The sequence below is a fragment of the Acinonyx jubatus genome, chromosome A3 (assembly GCF_027475565.1).
Source record: "Acinonyx jubatus isolate Ajub_Pintada_27869175 chromosome A3, VMU_Ajub_asm_v1.0, whole genome shotgun sequence".
In the NCBI taxonomy this organism is placed as follows: domain Eukaryota; kingdom Metazoa; phylum Chordata; class Mammalia; order Carnivora; family Felidae; genus Acinonyx; species Acinonyx jubatus.
This window is the reverse complement of record NC_069388.1, coordinates 102,745,410-102,763,509: the sequence shown is the minus strand read 5'-3', so window position 1 is coordinate 102,763,509 and position 18,100 is coordinate 102,745,410. Positions and strand designations below refer to the sequence as shown.

The 18,100-nt window shown below is 44.2% G+C and overlaps 1 protein-coding gene across 9 annotated transcripts in view; it reads right to left on the bottom strand.

Annotated features, from left to right (window-relative positions):
• The window catches only part of ZNF2 (zinc finger protein 2), a 33,023-nt gene that overhangs the window by 1,662 nt on the left and 13,261 nt on the right, over positions 1 to 18,100 (bottom strand). The window contains exons 1-6 of one of the 9 annotated variants that reach the window (XM_053200978.1): positions 9,219 to 9,243; positions 8,198 to 8,258; positions 6,257 to 6,665; positions 4,682 to 4,766; positions 3,539 to 3,665; positions 996 to 1,109 (exon numbers count right to left, since the gene is read on the bottom strand). In XM_053200978.1, the coding sequence (XP_053056953.1) occupies positions 996 to 1,109; positions 3,539 to 3,665; positions 4,682 to 4,714 (274 nt within the window). In that variant the 5' untranslated portion in view covers positions 4,715 to 4,766; positions 6,257 to 6,665; positions 8,198 to 8,258; positions 9,219 to 9,243. The other 8 variants (XM_053200979.1, XM_053200976.1, XM_053200975.1 and 5 more) reach the window with 8 other exon arrangements.

Below are 18,100 nucleotides of genomic sequence, written 5' to 3'. Positions count from 1 at the left end.
GCGAGGCACAATAGAAGTCACTGGGACTCTAATGAACAAGACAGACATGGTCCCTGCCCTCATGATGCTTATATTCAACACGACAGGAGACAAAGAAAAAAACAAATAAAACACCACAGATGGTGGTAAGTCCAGTGAAGAAAATAATGAACAGAAGTTGGAGTGGGGTCTTCTTTAGAGGAAAAACTTAAGAACGGTCATCTGGAAGTGACAGTTAAGCTGAGCTCTGAAAGATATGGTAACCATGAGAACAGCCAAAAGAAGAGCATTTCAGGGAGAGATCCATGCAGAAAAGTAGGCTATACACAAAGAAGCATGGAAATGACCAGGCAGTTTATTGCAGGTCAATGAGTTTAAACAGCAGAGAGTAAGTGGAGAGGCCAGCCTGGACCTGAGAAAGTGAACTGTCAATGACTACTGAACGGTTTTTAAAGGAAGAGGAAGGAGATATGGTAAAGGATAAGTAGGAAAGATAAAAAAGTGTTATCAGAGTTCATTATAGATAGGTCTCAACCTTCCCCCAACCCCCTTGCTACCTGTTCATTCATCTGACAAATACCTGAGTGCGTGCGATGTACCAGGTACTATTCAAAACGTTGGGGATACATTAGTGAACGATACAAAACCTCTGATGGAGTTTACATTTTAATTAGTGGGCAGGTATGGACAGACAGTAAACAAAATAAAGAAGTAAAAAAATACAGTATGTTAGGAAGACAGACTGGGAAGAGAGCTAGATAGTGCAGGGGCTGGGGAGGGGGAAGGTGATGGAGAGATCGCAATTAAAGATAGGGTCATCAGGGCAGGCCTGACTGAGAAGGCAGCACATTTGAGCAAAAACTTGAAAAGGGTGACAGGAAAGCCACATGGCTATCTGGGGGAATGAGTGTTCCAGACAAAAGCAGTGAACATCTCCACAGGCCTAAGAGGTCCTGAGGAATGGTCTCTGCAAGTGAACTGTCTATCGAAATCCTATCCGCCTAGTTTACACATACCTAAATAAGTATTTCCTGGGACTTCTCTTTCTTCATCTTCCTGAAAATCAAGTTTCCATGGCTCTTCACCTCTTTTCAACTGGAAAATCACATCAGGTTTAGGAACTAGAAGTCCTGCTCACAAAGGACAAAATGAGAAATGGCTGTTTGGGATGGAAATTCACAACCATCCCAGGGTTTAATAAAATCCCCTTATTCTCTAGATAGGAAAATGGCAGTATCCAAAAATCATATGCTAATTCCTAAAATAAGATGCTAATTCTTCTTCTCTAAAGGGAAGTCGGTACTGACTTTCTAGAAAATCTGAATTAGATCTATTGAAGTAGTTCACTAATTTTTCTCTGATGTAGGAGGCACCTCCCCAAGATGGAACTAGTATTAAGAGTTGAGGGAAAATTCTTAGCTTAGAGAAGTGGAATATGGAGAAGGTTCTGCACCTCAAGGAACTAAGGTGAAGAAGCTACCCCATCTTCTTTTGTAGTTTCTTAAAGAATAGATTTGTATCCCTTAATTATACTTCCGTGCAATTATACTGAATTTGAAGCAACTAACAAATCAAACTGGAATAGTTTAAGAAATATGATTCAACTTATGTGCAGTTAATACTAAACACTTAAAACTAAAAATATCAGTGAACAATCTTTTAGAAATCCTTAAAAAACGAATTATAATGTCTTTGGTTTTTGATGATTTAAAGTAATGACATTTATAAATGTTATATAATATAAATTTATATGGTGACATACATACATTTTCTATATTTATGTTTTAAAATGCAATACTAGGGGCGCCTGGGTGGCTCAGTCGGTTGAGCGTCCGACTTCAGCTCAGGTCACGATCTCGCGGTCCGTGAGTTCGAGCCCCGCGTCGGGCTCTGGGCTGATGGCTCAGAGCCTGGAGCCTGTTTCCGATTCTGTGTCTCCCTCTCTCTCTGCCCCTCCCCCGTTCATGCTCTGTCTCTCTCTGTCCCAAAAATAAATAAACGTTGAAAAAAAAAATTTAAAATGCAATACTAAATGTTTAAGACATACAAAAAAGCATAAAGACTAAAACAAAAAGCTACGAATCCACCATCTAACTTGATATTAACACTAAAATTGAAGCCCCTCCTTCATCCCCTCTCCCTTCCCCTACTGAGGTACCCACCATACTAAATATGATGTAAATCACTCTATGCATTTAAAAATGTTTCCTCGGGGCGCCTGGGTGGCTCAGTCGGTTAAGCGTCCGACTTCAGGTCAGGTCATGATCTCACACTCCGTGAGTTTGAGCCCCACATTGGGCTCTGCACTGACAGCTTGGAGCCTGGAGCCTACTTCAGATTCTGTTTCTCCCTCTTTCTCTGCCCCTTCCCCGCTCATGCTCTGTCTTTTTCTGTCTCTCAAAAATGAGTAAATGTTAAAAAAAAATTTTTTTTAATATGTTATGTTCAGGGCACCTGGGTGGCTCAGTTGGTTAAGCGCCTGACTCTTGATTTTGGCTTAGGTCATGATTTTACCATTCATGGGATTGAGCCCATGAGGAGCTATATGCTGACAGCACATAGCCTGCTTGGGATTCTCTCTCTCTCCCTCCCTCTCTGCCCCTCCCCTGCTCATGCTCTCTCTCTCAAAATAAATGAACGTTAAAAAAATATGTAATGTTCATTGTAGACCATTAAGAAATATAAAAAAGAGAAAAAGTCACTTGTAAGTCTACTAGTCAAAGACAATTAGGGGTAAAATTTTGGTGTAGATTCTTCCACTTTTCTATGCATATAGATATATGTTGTGAATGTACTCAAGTTCCAATCATTTTGTAGCCTGCTTTTATCATTTAACAACATATCATTAATATCTTTCTAACTCTATAAATATCATTCATGGTCAAGGCCCAACCTATACTATAGCCCATTATGGATGTACAATGGTTTATTTACCTCAATCCCTACTACCAAGTACCTGTGCTGTTTCCATTGTTTCACAATTTTACCCAAAACAGGGATAAACATTTATCTGATTTTTCCCCCTTAGGACAATTCCCAGAAAAAGGGGTACCCATTTTCCATTTTATTTAACACAATTTTTTGCTTAAAGCTAGAGTCTCAGACCAAACTTCACTTATCCTTCAGACTCTATCCAGATCAAAAGGACCATTTACTGATAGTACTGACAGCCATTAGTTAAATACAAGCAAACAACGAAAGGTAAATAAATTCACAAACCACTTGTACCTTTGCTAGGGATCTGTCTAAAGATGCGCAATTCTGCCCCAGTAAGTAAAGAAGGGCCAGGGACACCTGGGTGGCTCAGTCAGTTAAGCGTCCGACTCTTGATTTTGGTTCAGGTCATGATCTCACAGTAGTGAGATTGAGCCCCATGTTGGGTTCCACACTGAGCATAGAACCTGCTTGGGATTCTCTCTCTCTCCTTCTCTCTCTCTCTCCCTCTCCCTCTCCCCTCTCTCAAAAATAAATAAACACACTTTAAAAAAAGGGGGGGGGCATATTCTCTACACACACACCCAATGGCAGATTCTGAGTCATTGACGAAAGTCATACTTACCCAAAGAAACAAAACCCTGATAATTCTCCAGCATCACCTCCCTGTAAAGAGCCCTCTGAGTAGGGACCAGCTGCTTCCACTCATCCTTTGAGAACTTCACAGCCACATCCTTAAACTTGAGTGACTTCTGAAAAGACAAACATGTTCTTACTCACCTACGTGTCTTCTTTTACGTCTCACTGAGGAAGAGTAAAGACTACAGCACTGGAAGACACATGGAATAAAAAAGAAACTGTTTTGATGATGTAAGGGCACTGGATATTTTAAGTAAGATGTACAGGTCTGTGACCTGAGGCTTGAAACTCTTGGTGATGGTCTCATGTCATCATATCCGTGACAGAGCCTCCAAACTTCAGGGACACTGTTACTGGCCTCAATTTTTTAAACGATCAATTAAAGAATTAGGTTAGATGATCTTTAAATTCCCTTTCAGCCCTAACACTCATGGATCCATGAGATCTCAGTTTGAACAACAGGTTCTCAAGTCAAGGGAAGATCTATGATGAGTGTACAAAGAACAGAGGATACTTGTAAGAGCTAAAACTGAAGAAAAAGGATAAAAAATATGGTGTCCCTTTGAAAGGAAGATAATATTCCAGACTAGAGGATTCAGAAGTTTTAAATTCTCATGAAAGTTCTCTAAGCACTCCCTGAGCCATTGCTAAGGGAAGAACTGCCTCAATTCTCGGCTTCCCCACCACTACAAAACACAGGACGGGGCTGGTCATCAAGGCCTTATGAAGGGCCATCTAGAAGGAAGATCCCAGGGCACCTGGGTGGCTCAGTTGGTTGAGCGTCGACTTCAGCTCAGGTCATGATCTCATGGTCTGTGAGTTCGAGCCCCGCATCGGGCTCTGTGCTGACAGCTCAGAGCCTGGAGCCTGCTTCCGATTCTGTGTCTCTCTCTCTCTGCCCCTCCGCTGCTCATGCTCTGCCTCTCGCAATCTCAAAAATGAATAAATGTTAAAAAAAAAAAAAAAAACTTTAGAAGGAAGATCCCTACAGCTTTGTTGTATGGTGAGAAGGGAGAGAATCTGAAGCCAGAAAGGGTACTAGTCTTTTCTATAGAGCACCACTTCTACCAAAATGAGACCAATCTCAAGGCTGGCAAGGAAGCTCCAGACTGAAGAAAATCCAACTCACCTGCCATCTGGCTGTTAGAGGTACAGCTGCCATTCTCTCCTCTACTATGTCCTCTTGGAAAAGGCCCAGGTCAGAGTTGGCAGAGCTAGAGAAGGAAACATGAAAAGAGACCACTCCCATTTCATAGTTATCTGACCCATACTAAAAATCTCTACATATCCATTAGGTGTGAAACAGTCCTTACGCTCAATACCCCACTAAGAGCAAAGCAAGCCTAGAAGTAAATTCACCCTTTCCCAGGAGATGGAAATTACGGATAGTGCCACAACTCTGTTCCTGAGTTAGCAGCTTCCTGGGAACAGAGCTCTGTTCCCATATCAGAAAACTATTAAAAATCAAATAGTTTACAATGAAGTCAATTTTTACTCCATTTTATAAATCTATAATAAGCATTGTGCTCTGTAGTATTTTGACACAAATAAGCAACTTAATAAATAACTCAATCTGACTTTTAAATTCAAGATGACCAGAAGGAGGCTTATACTAGCATTTTTTTAAAGGCTAATGTGGAGCCTATATGGTCAAGAATAAAAAAGCAAAAGCAAATTCGTGTATTAGTGTTATTAGTCAAGTTTTGTTTAGTTCTAAGGCCAGAAATATATTCAAGCAAGCTACGGTGTTATTTTTAGGATACAATGGACATTATAAGGATACTGTAATTAAACAGCATCTAGGCCTCATGACATCTGTCCCCTACTGGGATGAAGAGCACTGGCCTCCTGTCCTAATTCTTTCCTGATTGCCAAAGGTCCCAAGTAGAGGTTCAAGAAGTGACTGGGTCCTATCCAATCAAGAAATGGAGTCAGGGGCACCTGGGTGGCTCAGTTGGTTAAACATTCAACCCTCGATTTCAGCTCAGGTCATGATCTCACAGTTCCTGAGATTGAGTCCTGAGTCGGGCTCTGCACTGACAGTGCAGAGCCTGCTTGGGATTCTCTCTCTCTCCCTCTCTCCCTGCCCCTCCCCCACTCACACGCACATGCTTGTGCTCTTTCTCTCTCTCAAAAAGAAACAAACTTAAAAAAAAATTAAACAACAACAGCAACAACAACAACACAAGAAATGGAGTCAAACACCAAATGCTAGAAATTCCAGCCAGTTTCTTTAGGGTCATCTTTTTTTGGTTAGAGTCCATTTTTTTAAGTTTATTATTTAGTAATCTCTATACCCAACGTGGGGCTTGAACGCATGACCCTGAGATCAAGAGTCGCATGCTCCTCTGACTGAGCCAGCCAGAGGCCCCTGTTAGAGTCATTTTTAAAGTTTCCATAGAACTAGGAGGCTATATGCAAAATTATACCCAGCTATTCAATTCAATCCAGAACTGAATACAATTGCTTCTCCAGCAAAAGGGGCAGCAGGACCAACCGGGATGGACTGACTGACCGCTGCCCCTACAGCACTGGCTGGCATCACAGAAGCCCATGGGAAATACAGGATTAGCTAGAGAGCTAGGGTGTCCAGAGTGCAATGGTCACCTGCAGAGACAGACCCCACGCGAAGTTTGGTTTCAATATTGAGAATGATGATGCCACACGCACAAACACAGACCTAGTATATAAAAAGGTTTATTACTTATGTCATTGAGGTCTCTGGAGAGAGCAGAGCCGGTCTCTCAATAGGTCCAAAATGGCTCTAGAGAGGAGGAGGAAAGGAGGAAAGGAGACCAGCCTGGTCTTTATTGTGGTTAGGGGGCAGGGCCAGGGTGAGCGTGCCCACATGCCCACAGGAAGGGGCTTGTGTGATTGGAATCCCCCGCCAATGCCCAAGGAGAGAGCATTCAGACTTCCTTATCAGCTTGTCCAGGTGTGAGACACAAGGGCAAGAAGGAGGGGTGAGTCTTAAAAGCCCAGCAGTCAAGTATCAAGGCAGACCACACAGTGTAACTATATGTCCGAAACAGGAGGAAGAATCTCCATCCTCTTCTCTCCCGGCCTTCTGATCTTTGGGCCTGACATGGAGACAATCTGTGACATAACAGCAACTGGAAGACAGGAGAGGGAATACTATTCTCAAGAAAAAGATTCATTTACCTAACAGAAGCTTTATTCAAAGGATCTGAAAAATCCTTCCAGGAGCAGAGCCGGGAACAACGATCTCCCCAAACTTCCCTGTCCACAGGGAATGCCAGAATAACATTCTCTCAGGGTTTTATTCCAAAGACTGTTAAAAATGTAGTCGGTATCCAGTAGGGAGGGCAAAAGACTAGAAAAAGAAAGAGGGTAAAGGGACCCAATAGTACTCATCCAAGGCTGACTCTATGTAATATAATCCATACAAACCAGTAGGATAAGTCACATTTGGCACTATCTTCTGGACTCCAATTATGGTGATCCACTACCAATCAGATTTTTTTTTTCATGAATAGACTTGTGTATCCTGCTGGATACTGAAGGATAATGATGGTGCCATACATCTTTATCTCTTGCTCTTGAGATCAAGATAGAGCAACGTATCTTGATAGAGAACCTGGATATCCCATCTTGGACATTTAGAATGGCCAACAGCAAGATTACATTGATAATTTCTGTGTACGCAGGCCATCTGACATGTGCCTGGAGGTGACCACAAATGAGAATGGTGCTGGAACCAAGCCACCATGGGCTACATGGGTCATGCACCTCTTCATCCCCCAAGAGAATGTTCTGAGTTCTCAGAGGAATGTTCTCGGAACTTTCTCCTCTGTACAGACAAGGTTCAATAAGGTCTTTCACTCCCAGCCCTCCTGAGTTTATTGCTCTAACACCCACAATTAAGTGGCCATGGTCTCTGTGTCTCCTTAGAATTCTCAAGACCTTTGTGGTTGTTAGCCATTGAGAGGCTAATGACCTTAGATCACGTTTCCCCCTCTTGCCCACTCAGCCATTGCCAAGGAGCACAATGAAGAGCAGTTCTCAGAGACATGAACTATGGCCAGGACAGGCCTACCATTCTTTACAGAGTGATTTTCTTAGTAGTTGTATTTCAAGGTGAATGACAGGCAACAAGAAGCATCTACTGTTCTGTCTCTGGAGCTCTGCCAACACTTCACACTTTTCAAGGCAATATCTTTATTCACATCCATACATTACTAAAAACGGTCTCTATTTCCTGGCCAAAGCTGACTGGCATCTGAGCCAATTAGTCCTTCCCCTGGCATTTTGGAAGTGGAACCAAGAAAAAGAGGTCAGCCTCTCATGAGGCTCCCCTTGAGGGCATGAAAACCTGGGAGCCCTTGACAGTCACATTTTGTCATGCCATCTGAGAGCAGAAAAAGCCAGTCAGCAGTGACAGGGAAATATAAAACAGAAGTACAAACAGAAGTAAAGGCAAGGGGTTAAGAGAGGGTCCTGAATTTTTTTGTTCTGTCCCCAGTTGCAGTTTACAAGCACACCGCAGTCTTTTTCCTTGGGTTCCGTGACCTAACCAAGCATCCTCAAAATGAATCCCCCTTCTACTAGTTTGAGCGGGGTTTCTGCAGTTTGCAACCCAAAGAGACCTAAGACAGGGAGCAAAACCAATCTTCTACCTTCTTACCTGAGGTTTCATTGTTCACGTTCTGCTACCAGACCTCTCCTCTTAAGAGCTCTTTTGAGTCCTGGGGGTACATAGAGGACACAGCATCCAGTGTGGCTCACAGAACCAAAAGGGTGGCATTAATCTTAAGATGCCTGCCAGTATCATTAAAATAAGCTGTGGATGTTTCTAGCCAAGCCTATAAACTCTTTTCCAATCCATAACCAAATTGATCCACATCACAAAACAAAGACTCAGGGTCATTACCGTCTTTGAACGCTCAGATTTCTGATTCAATCACCTGGTGTATACTATCTTATACTACAGTTATTTGTATCTTTATCTTTCCAAGTAGGCAAATCTTGGGAGTCAAATCTTGCTTTCCTCACACTAAGAAAGCTACTTCCACATACTTAGTACTCCAGAAATCTTTGCAGACTAATTGAAATACCAAGTTTTGCAAGAAAGTCTAGTTGGTGTTGGAAAGCAGCTCTCAAAGAGGGAGCGCCACTGGACAGCTCCAAGAAGCCGGGTGCAAGGGGTTGAAACCCTGGCCCAGGGAACCGAGAGAAATGAGTAATTGAGGGGCTTTCCGGGAAGGATGGACCAGCAGGATTCAGCGGAGTCAGTTCAATCCTGATGTACTGAGCCCCCAGCACTTCCCAAGCAGGGGAAGGACCGCCTCGGGAGGAAATGCGCCATTCTACCCGGCGGATACACACTGCGGTGCGCGGCCCTGCGCACCCCAGCGCACGTCATCTCACACTGCGGGGCCAGGCTACCGACGTCTCACTTCACCTCGCACCCATGTCGCCACCCTGAGTCGCGCCGGGCCTGCAGCTGGCGCCTCCTCCCCTTCCCTGCTGCAGGTCGGATCAAGGTCAGCCTGGGAGCAGCGGCCAAGGATAGTTCCAAACACCCCATTTCGGTTCCACCCTCACGTCACCGCGCCTCGCAGCCCAACTTCCTTCCCGGCCCGTTCTTCAACACCTTCCTCTCGCCGCAGCCACGGGTCCCACCACACCCAACCCCTGGTCCTCACCTTGGGCGCCAACCGGCTCCCGGCGGCCCCACGAGGAGCAGGACCACAGAGCGCCTGCGCAAAGTGCCCTCGGAAAACTACGATTCCCAGAAGGCCTCGGGGCGGGTTTTCGGAGGCCCCGCCTCCTGAGATACCACAGGGGTAGTAGTCGCGCGCGTCATTCAAAAGGTGGAAGGTGACACTTGTAGTAAAAATGAAGGGAAGAAATGTAGTAAATGTAGTAAAATAGAAAGAAAATGTAGTAAAAAAAAAAAAAGTGAAGAACCAAGGCTGTCTCTTGGCCCTCCCTGTTCGCTTGCCCCAGGCGGACCCCTACCAAGGATGCCTCTGTTTCTTAGGCAGTTTTCTATCCAGGAGGATATTTGCAACCTCTACTCTCTTCAGGCACCTGCTGCTTCATCTCCCTCGCTTTCCGAGTGGGGGTGGAGCGGAGAAAGCTTGAGAGAGAATTCCCATACTCGCCTGTAATCAGAAATACAAATTTGCCTTTCTTCACGTTCATTCTACTGCCCTCTCCAATTAGAACAATAAACAGAGATACATCTGGGCTTTGCAATTATGTTAGTTAATAAAGTCCCTTGAGGCTTAAGCAAGTTGAGGAAGCATTTTCTATCTGCTGTACCCGAAGGCGTCCTGATACATGTTCACATCTCTTACATTTTTTTTTTTACATCTCTTACATTTTAAAAGAAATATTCTCTTCGTTTCACATCCCCCTCCAGCTACCAATCTTAACCTCTCCTTTTTATCAAAGCGAAACTACTCAGCATTGAAGATACTTGCTATGTTTACCTTCCTCTCCACCCATTCCTTAACCAAATTCATTCCAATATGGCTTTGGCGCCACCATCCAAATTATCGACAAATCAGGGGGTGGGGGTGGGTAATGCTTTGGCTTTCGTTTTTTTTAATGTTTATTTATTTTTGAGAGAGACAGAGACAGAATGCGAGTGGGTTAGGGGCAGAGAGAGAGGGAGACACAGAATCTGAAGCAGGCTCCAGGCCCTGAGCTGTTAGCACCGAGCCCGACGCGGGGCCCAAACTCATGAGCTGTGAGATCATGACCTGAGCCGAAGTCAGATGCTCAACCGACTGAGCCACCCAGGCGCCCCTAATGCTTTGGTTTTCTTGACCACTTGACAACATTGAACACTTTTTGACTATTCCCTTTCTTGAAAGTCTTTCCTGTTAACCTGCTCTCACCTAGTGTTTCTCTTACCTACCTAGTCTCTTCCATTTACTCTTCTTTTATGGACTCTTCCTCTTTTCATGCCCATTAAATCTGTGTTCTTCAAGGACCTATCCTAGATCCTAGTCTCTTCCAACACTCTACCTTCATAAGCTATTTCCCACCATCTATATGGTTTCAGGTATCATCCATATATATGAAATCAATCTTTTCAGGTTCAGTCTGCCTGCAGAACATTCCTACATATGTCTGGATATTTCACAAACATCTCAAGCTCATTATATTCAAATGGGCTCACTCTCTACCCTTATACCAAACACCTTGGGCACACTACCTCATATTCTCTTGGCCCAAATTTTACCCCAGCCATGCTGCAGCAACCACATTTGCACAAACATAATCAGATAACCCCTTGCCTTGGTCGTACCCCACACTTTTCACTTTCCTCCCTGGAGTTACTCTCTGACTCTGCCACAGGGGATGACTACAGCAAGCCTTGATGTTCATGCAGCAACACTTAATCAATGGGGGATGGGAGCCAGTAGATAAATGCTCCCCACTTCAAGGGCAGATAATCCTGAGGCTCATTCGACATGACTCCCCAGGTCCCAGCGGGACTGAACCTCAGTTGTCCACGGCAGTGACCAACTTAATTACATACTGTTTATTGGCTTTTTCTCCTTCCCTTATTTAACAGATACTGTCATTAGTGTAATGACTAACATCAGTATTTTAATTATTTAAATCTTGCTCTATCAGATTATGGTATAATGCAAAAATAATGAATTATCCCAGTGGCAGGACAATAAAAGCAAATTGCTAGTTTGTTAAGTGAAGTTAAATTTACAGCGCTATTAGTGGATCAATTTAATGGGTATAGAAAAGAATGTGTTAACTAGATCAATGGCTACATATCTGTCAAGAGGCAACTGACAGCCATCTTCCAATATAGAGACAAGGCGAAGCACAAAATGAGCTATAGTTGACTCTTCTTCATTAGCTTTTCTATTGAGCTATCAGAGATAGTTAACTTCTCGGATCTAGCTTTTTCACCAGACAAGTCAAAGAATCAGAAAGGAAATGGTGGGACAAATCACTCCCAGGTCCTCCAACTTTATTGTCATGCCTTTAATTTTCCTCACTGTTTTATATTGACAGTTTTGGAGTGGTGTGGGAGCTCCAGTAGTTTCCACTGGGCCCATCCATTGCCAGCACCCATTCATACTTTGCCCATTCTAATAGAATATTTTCCTCCCTCTAAAGTCATAATAAATGGATTCTAATATCCTGCTCAGAAAGAGGTGATGATCACACGAAGAATCGTTTATCTTTCACAACTGGCAACCTTAGATATTTCCTCTTCCATATCCTGGTTGGATTGTTAGAGGTCCATAAGTAACATCTCTTCCCTACCTGAGATAACAAAAGGTCCAACTCAGAACAAAGGAGTCAGGCACACAAAGATCCAAGCAGCGGTTTTGAGATCTATTTATAAAAAAAAAGTGTGCCTGAGGGATGGTAACAACAGGCTTCCCAGGCTTGGACCTCACCCAGACGCTTGACCTACTGGAAGCAAAAGACTTCTTTCTGCAGGTGCAGAGTGCTTACCACAGGACCAGAAACAAGCACCCCTCAAACATCTCCAATGATCAAAATAACCCCTGGAGTGCGTGGGTGGCTCAGTCGTTAAGCCTCCGACTTTGGCTCAGGTCATGATCTCATGGCTGGTGGGTTCAAGCTCCGTGTCAGGCTCTGTGCTGACAGCTCACATCCAGGAGCCTGCTTCAGATTCTGTGTCTCCCCCTCTCTGTCCCTCCCCCACTCATGCTCAGTCTCTCTCTGTCTCAAAAATAAAGAAACATAAAAAAAAAAAAAATTCAGAGGCGCCTGGATGACTCAGTTGGTTGGGCATCTGACTTTGGCTCAGGTCACGATCTCACGGTTCATGGGTTTGAGCCCTGTGTTGGGCTCTGTGCTGACAGCTCAGAGCCTGGAACCTGTGTCAGGTTGTCTCTCTCTCTCTCTCTCTCTCTCTGCCCCTCCCCCGCTCAAGCTGTGTGTGTCTCTCTCTCTCAAAAACAAACATTAAAAAAAGTTTAAAAATAAAAAAAGCTCAAAATAGTCCCTTTATCTGTTACCTATAAAAGCCCCTGATGGCTATCCGAAACTGTGCTGTACGATATAGTAGCTGCTAGCCACAGGTAGCTCTTAAGCACTTGAAATGTGACTAGTCTGAACTTGAGATGTGCTGTAAATACAAAGAAGTTGAAGATTATTTAAAATTTTTTCTTCTTTTTTTAATGTCTGAGAGAGAGAGAGAGACAGCATGAGCGGGAGGAGGGCAGAGAGAGGGAGACACAGAATCAGAAGCAGGCTCCAGGCTCTGAGCTGCCAGCACAGAGCCTGAGGTGGGGCTCCGACCCGTGGAACCACGAGGTCATGACTGGACCCGAAGTTGAGTGCCCAACCAACTGAGCCGCCCAGTCACCTCGAAAATTTAGTTTTTTTCAAAAAGGTTGTAACACATGTCAATAATTTTTGCATTGATTACATGTGGAAATGACATTGAATGAAAAATGTATTCAATTATTTTTAAATTAAAATTTAATTATAAAAATTAATCTCACCAGTTTTTTTAATTTTTAAAATACGGTATTTTTGATTTTAAAAATTTGGCCAATTTCTGGTTACAAGATTTGCTACTACTAATGATCATTTGGTGAAGCTAAAACCTCAAAACTTAAGGCCTCCAGTACTGTATGCCCTATTGGGAGATACCAGTTCAAAGGTAAAGTGGCCCTTCCCTCAGAATTTTTAGTAGGTGGAATAGTATTTCACATTAAAAAAAAAAAAAAAAAGCCCTCCAGATCACTAAATTTAAAAAAAGAACAAAGATGGGGTGCCTGGGTGGCTCAGTCAGTTAAACATCTGACTCTTAATTTCAGCTCAGGTCATGATCTCATGGTTTCCTGAGTTCAAGCCCCCTATCGGGCTCTGTGCTGATGGTAGGGAGCCTGCTTGGGATTATCTCTCCCTCTCTCTCTGCCCTTCCCCTGCTCATGCTGTCTCTATTGCTAAATAAATAAACTTAAAAAAAAAAACTTAAAAAAACCAAAAAGGTAACAAAGGGAAAGTATCAAATTTATATCCCCTTTCTGTTTCACTAACCACTGTAGTCCCAGGTCCATTAGTATTCTGAATTTGTTCTAGTTTTATCTTGCTGACAATAGCAGAATATCTTAGGAAAATACTTGATTCTCAATTTACTTATTTACGTCTTCCTTTTTTGTGTGTGTGTGTGTGTGTGTGTGTAGAGAGAAAGAGCAGCGGAGAGAGGCAGAGGGAGAGAATCTTAAGCAGGCTCCATGCTCAGTGTGGAGCCTGATGCGGGGCTCAATCCCATGAACTTGGCATCATGACCTGTGCCGAAATCAAGAGCTGGGCCTTCGACTGACTGAGCCACCCAGGCGCCCCTGATCCTCACTTTACTTCTAACAAGGGAATAAATTAAAAATTCAGAGCTCTCAGATATAGTCATCAGTCAAAAGTCTGTCAATCGTCCCTTTTATTTTCTACTGGACATTAAATAATACCAGCTATTATCCACTCTGATAGATTCTGCACTCTGTGAAGTGTTTTTCCTTAGGTTGCTTCAAGAGTCCACACATGAAAAAGCCTTCCCTGCCACTCGTCTGCTCTAAGAAAGGTGGACAAATAGGGTTGTTAGGAGGTGGGGAGTGGTCTGTTTGGCAATCCACCTTCTTGAATATGACTTTAGCTCCCAGGAGAAATGTTTCTTGGTCCCCTGGGATTCATGCTGGGAGAACTAAGTTCCAGACAGCCTTTCAGAATCAAGTCCTCTTCTGGGCTTCACCTCAAGCAACCCGGAAAGGAATGCAGACACCTGGAGTCGAAGTTGCCTAGCGCCTGATCTTTGATAAAATAAAAATATAGGACTGGGCCCAGGGCATACAGGAGTTTTTTGGGACTCAGCATTTCGGGAGTCAGAAGTTCAGAGAGGTGGAATCACATCAAGGCAGATCTTAAATATTCCGAGATTTCATTAAACAGGGAGCTATTTTAGGTCTTGAATAAGGTATTGATGGGCAGGAGAGAGTCATTTAGAAAGACTAGAAAGACTGGCCTAATAGTAGTGTGCAAAATGTCAGTAATGTGCAAAATGTAATTTGCGACAGAGGCCGTTGATGTTAACCAAATACTGAGGTCCTTTCCTAGCCTCTGGTGCTGGGTTCTGGTATATGAGATGTGGAGAGAAGGGATGGCCCTTAAAAATGTCCTAAAATACCTCCCAGCTTTCTCTTTCATGATAACCCTAGAGGCGACAAGTTCTAAATGATGAGGATGGAGTAAGACAGACTTGACTCACAACAGATTTTACATGAGAAAGAAAACTTTACTTGGGGGGTTACTTACTATGGCACCATAGCATAGCATTCCCCTGTTCAATAGTGAAGAGGGAAGAATTCAAATGAGGAAATGACTACTGCAGTAAGGGAGCTGAGATGAGAAAGGTGTAGGCTAGACTGAAAATTCAGAGAAAGGACGAACCCAAGGATATGTTTTACCCAGAGAGAACTTGGTAGGTAGAAAAGTCATTAATTCGGATAAATATTTATTGAGCACCTATTATGTGCAAGGCACCGTGTGAGATACAAAGACACGTAAGTCACGCCTCCAAGTGCTTACAATCTAGTTGAGGAGAGATTACACGTACATAAATTATGAAACAAACCGTAGAGCATAATGCTTAAAGGAACAGACTTTGAAGGCAGACTTGTATCCAAGACTTGGCTTCACCTTTTCCTAGCTGTGCCACCTTGGGCAAATTATTTGACACCTCTAAATTTCAGTTTGCTCATCTGTAAAATGAGGATAGTAACAGTACCTACTTCTACTTGATAGGGTTGGTGAGAGGACCAAATAATCTACTCTTTGCCGAACTCTCCAGTGAGTGCTTACCCCACAATGAGCACTCGGTAAGTGCTAGCTAGCTAGCTAGTCATAGCAGCAGCAGCAGCAGCAGCAGCAGCAGCAGCAGCAGCAGAAGAGACCTACAAGCTAGGACACAAAGAACAAGTTCAGTGCCCAAAAAAGCTCCCAGGGGAAAGGGACCCAGCTATAAAAAGAACCGTTCTGGAAGCAACAGTGTGGCCCTGACACAATTCTGCCATCCCTCCCATCCTGGCCTCCGGTTATTAAAGTGCAGTGATACCTGGGGCCTCAGACAAGAGGCGTGCCTGCGGATCACCTCCTAACATTTATCCCATTGTCTGCTAAGCTTCAGCAAAATGTCGACTCTTTAGAGTCACAGCCTCCTTTCCGGCATCCCACATCAGTTCTATAACACAGTAGGTAGCGAGTGTTTATTCACACCGTGGCAGCAGAGATGGAAAAGGGGAGTAGTGGCCAGAATATGTAGAGTGCTCAAATGAGGGATTTGCCTGCTGTGGGAAAGACCAGTCTTGGGTTTCTACGGTGGTCCGCTGACTGAAGCTTCCACCCAACTCAGTCTATTCCTTGTTTGGCATAACGCCGTTGATGTTGAATGACTGACGATTTCGAACTGAACACTTTGCCACACACGCTGCATTCGAAGGGTTTCTCTCCCGTGTGCACTCTCTGATGTCGCGTAAGCCGGCACCTCTGGCTAAAGGCCTTCCCACATTCGGTGCATTCGTATGGCTTGTCTCCAGTGTGAATCTTCTGGTGCTGCGTGAGGGACGAGCGGTCAAAGAAAGCTTTCCCACACTCGCTGCACCGATAGCGAGGCTCTCCAGTGTGAGCTTTCTGATGTCTGTTCAGTGACGAGACGCCATAGAAGGCTTTCCCACACTCATTACATTCATAGGGCTTCCTGCCAGTGTGGATGAGCTGATGTCGAGTAAGAATACTTTTCTGGCTGAAGGCTTTCCCGCACTGATTACATTCATAAGGACTTTCTCCAGTATGAATTCTCTGGTGTCGAGTAAGGGATGAGCGGTCAAAGAAGGCCTTTCCGCACTCGCTGCATTTAAAGGGCTTCTCTCCGGTATGAATTCGCTGATGAACCGTTAGGGACGACCGGTCGAAGAAGGCCTTCCCACACGCGTTGCATTCGTAGGGGCTCTCCCCCGTGTGAGACATCAGATGTCTGCTGAGACTGCTCCTGTGACTGAAGGCCTTCCCGCACTCGTGACAGTCATAGGGCTTCTCTCCAGTGTGAGTCCTCTGGTGGCGGATAAGCGATGAGTGGTCAAAAAAGGTCTTCCCACAGTTGCTGCATTCCTGGTCTCTCTCTTTAGTGAGAATTTTCTTCAGAGGGCTAGACCCTTGCTGCAAATTTTCCTTCTGGGAAAGGGACTTCTTGCAGGTCTGCACCACAGGGTTCCCCTTCCCTGTTTCTAACTCACCCTCCAGGGCATGAGCTTCAAATTTAGGACACAGAGGAACTTTTCTTCCAAGCCTTTCCCTCACTATTCGTCCTGGTTTTTCTTCTTCCGAAGCACCCTGAGGCTCAGGCTTGGTCTCCCAATCTGGAATGGACAGAAAATACAGATGCAGTTTCTTTCCTGGGCTGGGAAATACTACATCAGAAAGAAGAGACACTACGATAAATCGGAAAAGTAGAGTGTGGTGACTGCCTCACTCGCTCGCACAGACAGTTGTCCATGCTGGGGAAAGACTGAGACCTGGGAAGGCAGAAGAAAGTAGGGAATAGAACTGACAGTGGACATCTCAGAAAAGAGAAGACTTTCCATTGGGAGCATGGCCAGGATAACTAGGAGAGTACACTGAGTGGAGAGGATGGTGGGGAATAGGAATATCAAAGGGTGAACGGGCAATGTGACAGATCTGAGAGAACAACATTTGGTGAATAAAGATGAGTGACACTTTAAGGTGTACAGAAAAAAAGTCAAAGCTCGTGGGTGATAAAGAGTAAACACTAAAGCAGAAGATTTGAATGTGAGGAAAAACATGGTACCCAAGCCTCCCTCCCAAACACCCAAATAACAACCACAAAACAAACCCAAACTCTGCCCAGCCCTGTTCATACACAATTACCTAGAGAGACATTCTCTGGACATTCTCTCTCCTCAGATCCATGAAGATCAACTATCCAAGGCTCATCCCCTCTCTTCAACTGAAAAATGACCTCAGGTCGAGGAACTGGGAGTCCTGCTCATGGAGAAAGAAACAAGCCAGGCACATGATGAAAATACGCCACTATTTCAAAGCGTAATCCCAGCCTCAGAGTGCTTCTGAGAGAAAATGCAAAAGGCAGAGGGCACACACCAGGAATACAGAGCACAAAGTACTGGAAAAGAATGCTCAGAATGGAGGTTCTAAAAGGGACCAAGTAGATGGGGCCCCTGGTGGCTCAAACAGCTAGCGTCTGACTCCAGCTCAGGTCATGATCTCATCACTCTGAGTTTGAGTCCTGATTCGGGCTCTCTGCTGTCAGCACGGAGGCCACTCCGGTTCCTGTCTCCCTCTCTCTCTGCCCTTCCCCATCTCGTGCTTTCTCTCTGTCTCAAAAATAAATAAAAACATCAAAAAAATTTTTTAAGTTAAGGGAAACAAAGTAGCACTTGGTCAAAAAGTTGATACAATTCATTTGAATTATGTGTTTATTCTTCCCACTGAACTGAATGGGATGTCCCAGCTTTAGCACTGGTAGGATGGGGGGAAAGAG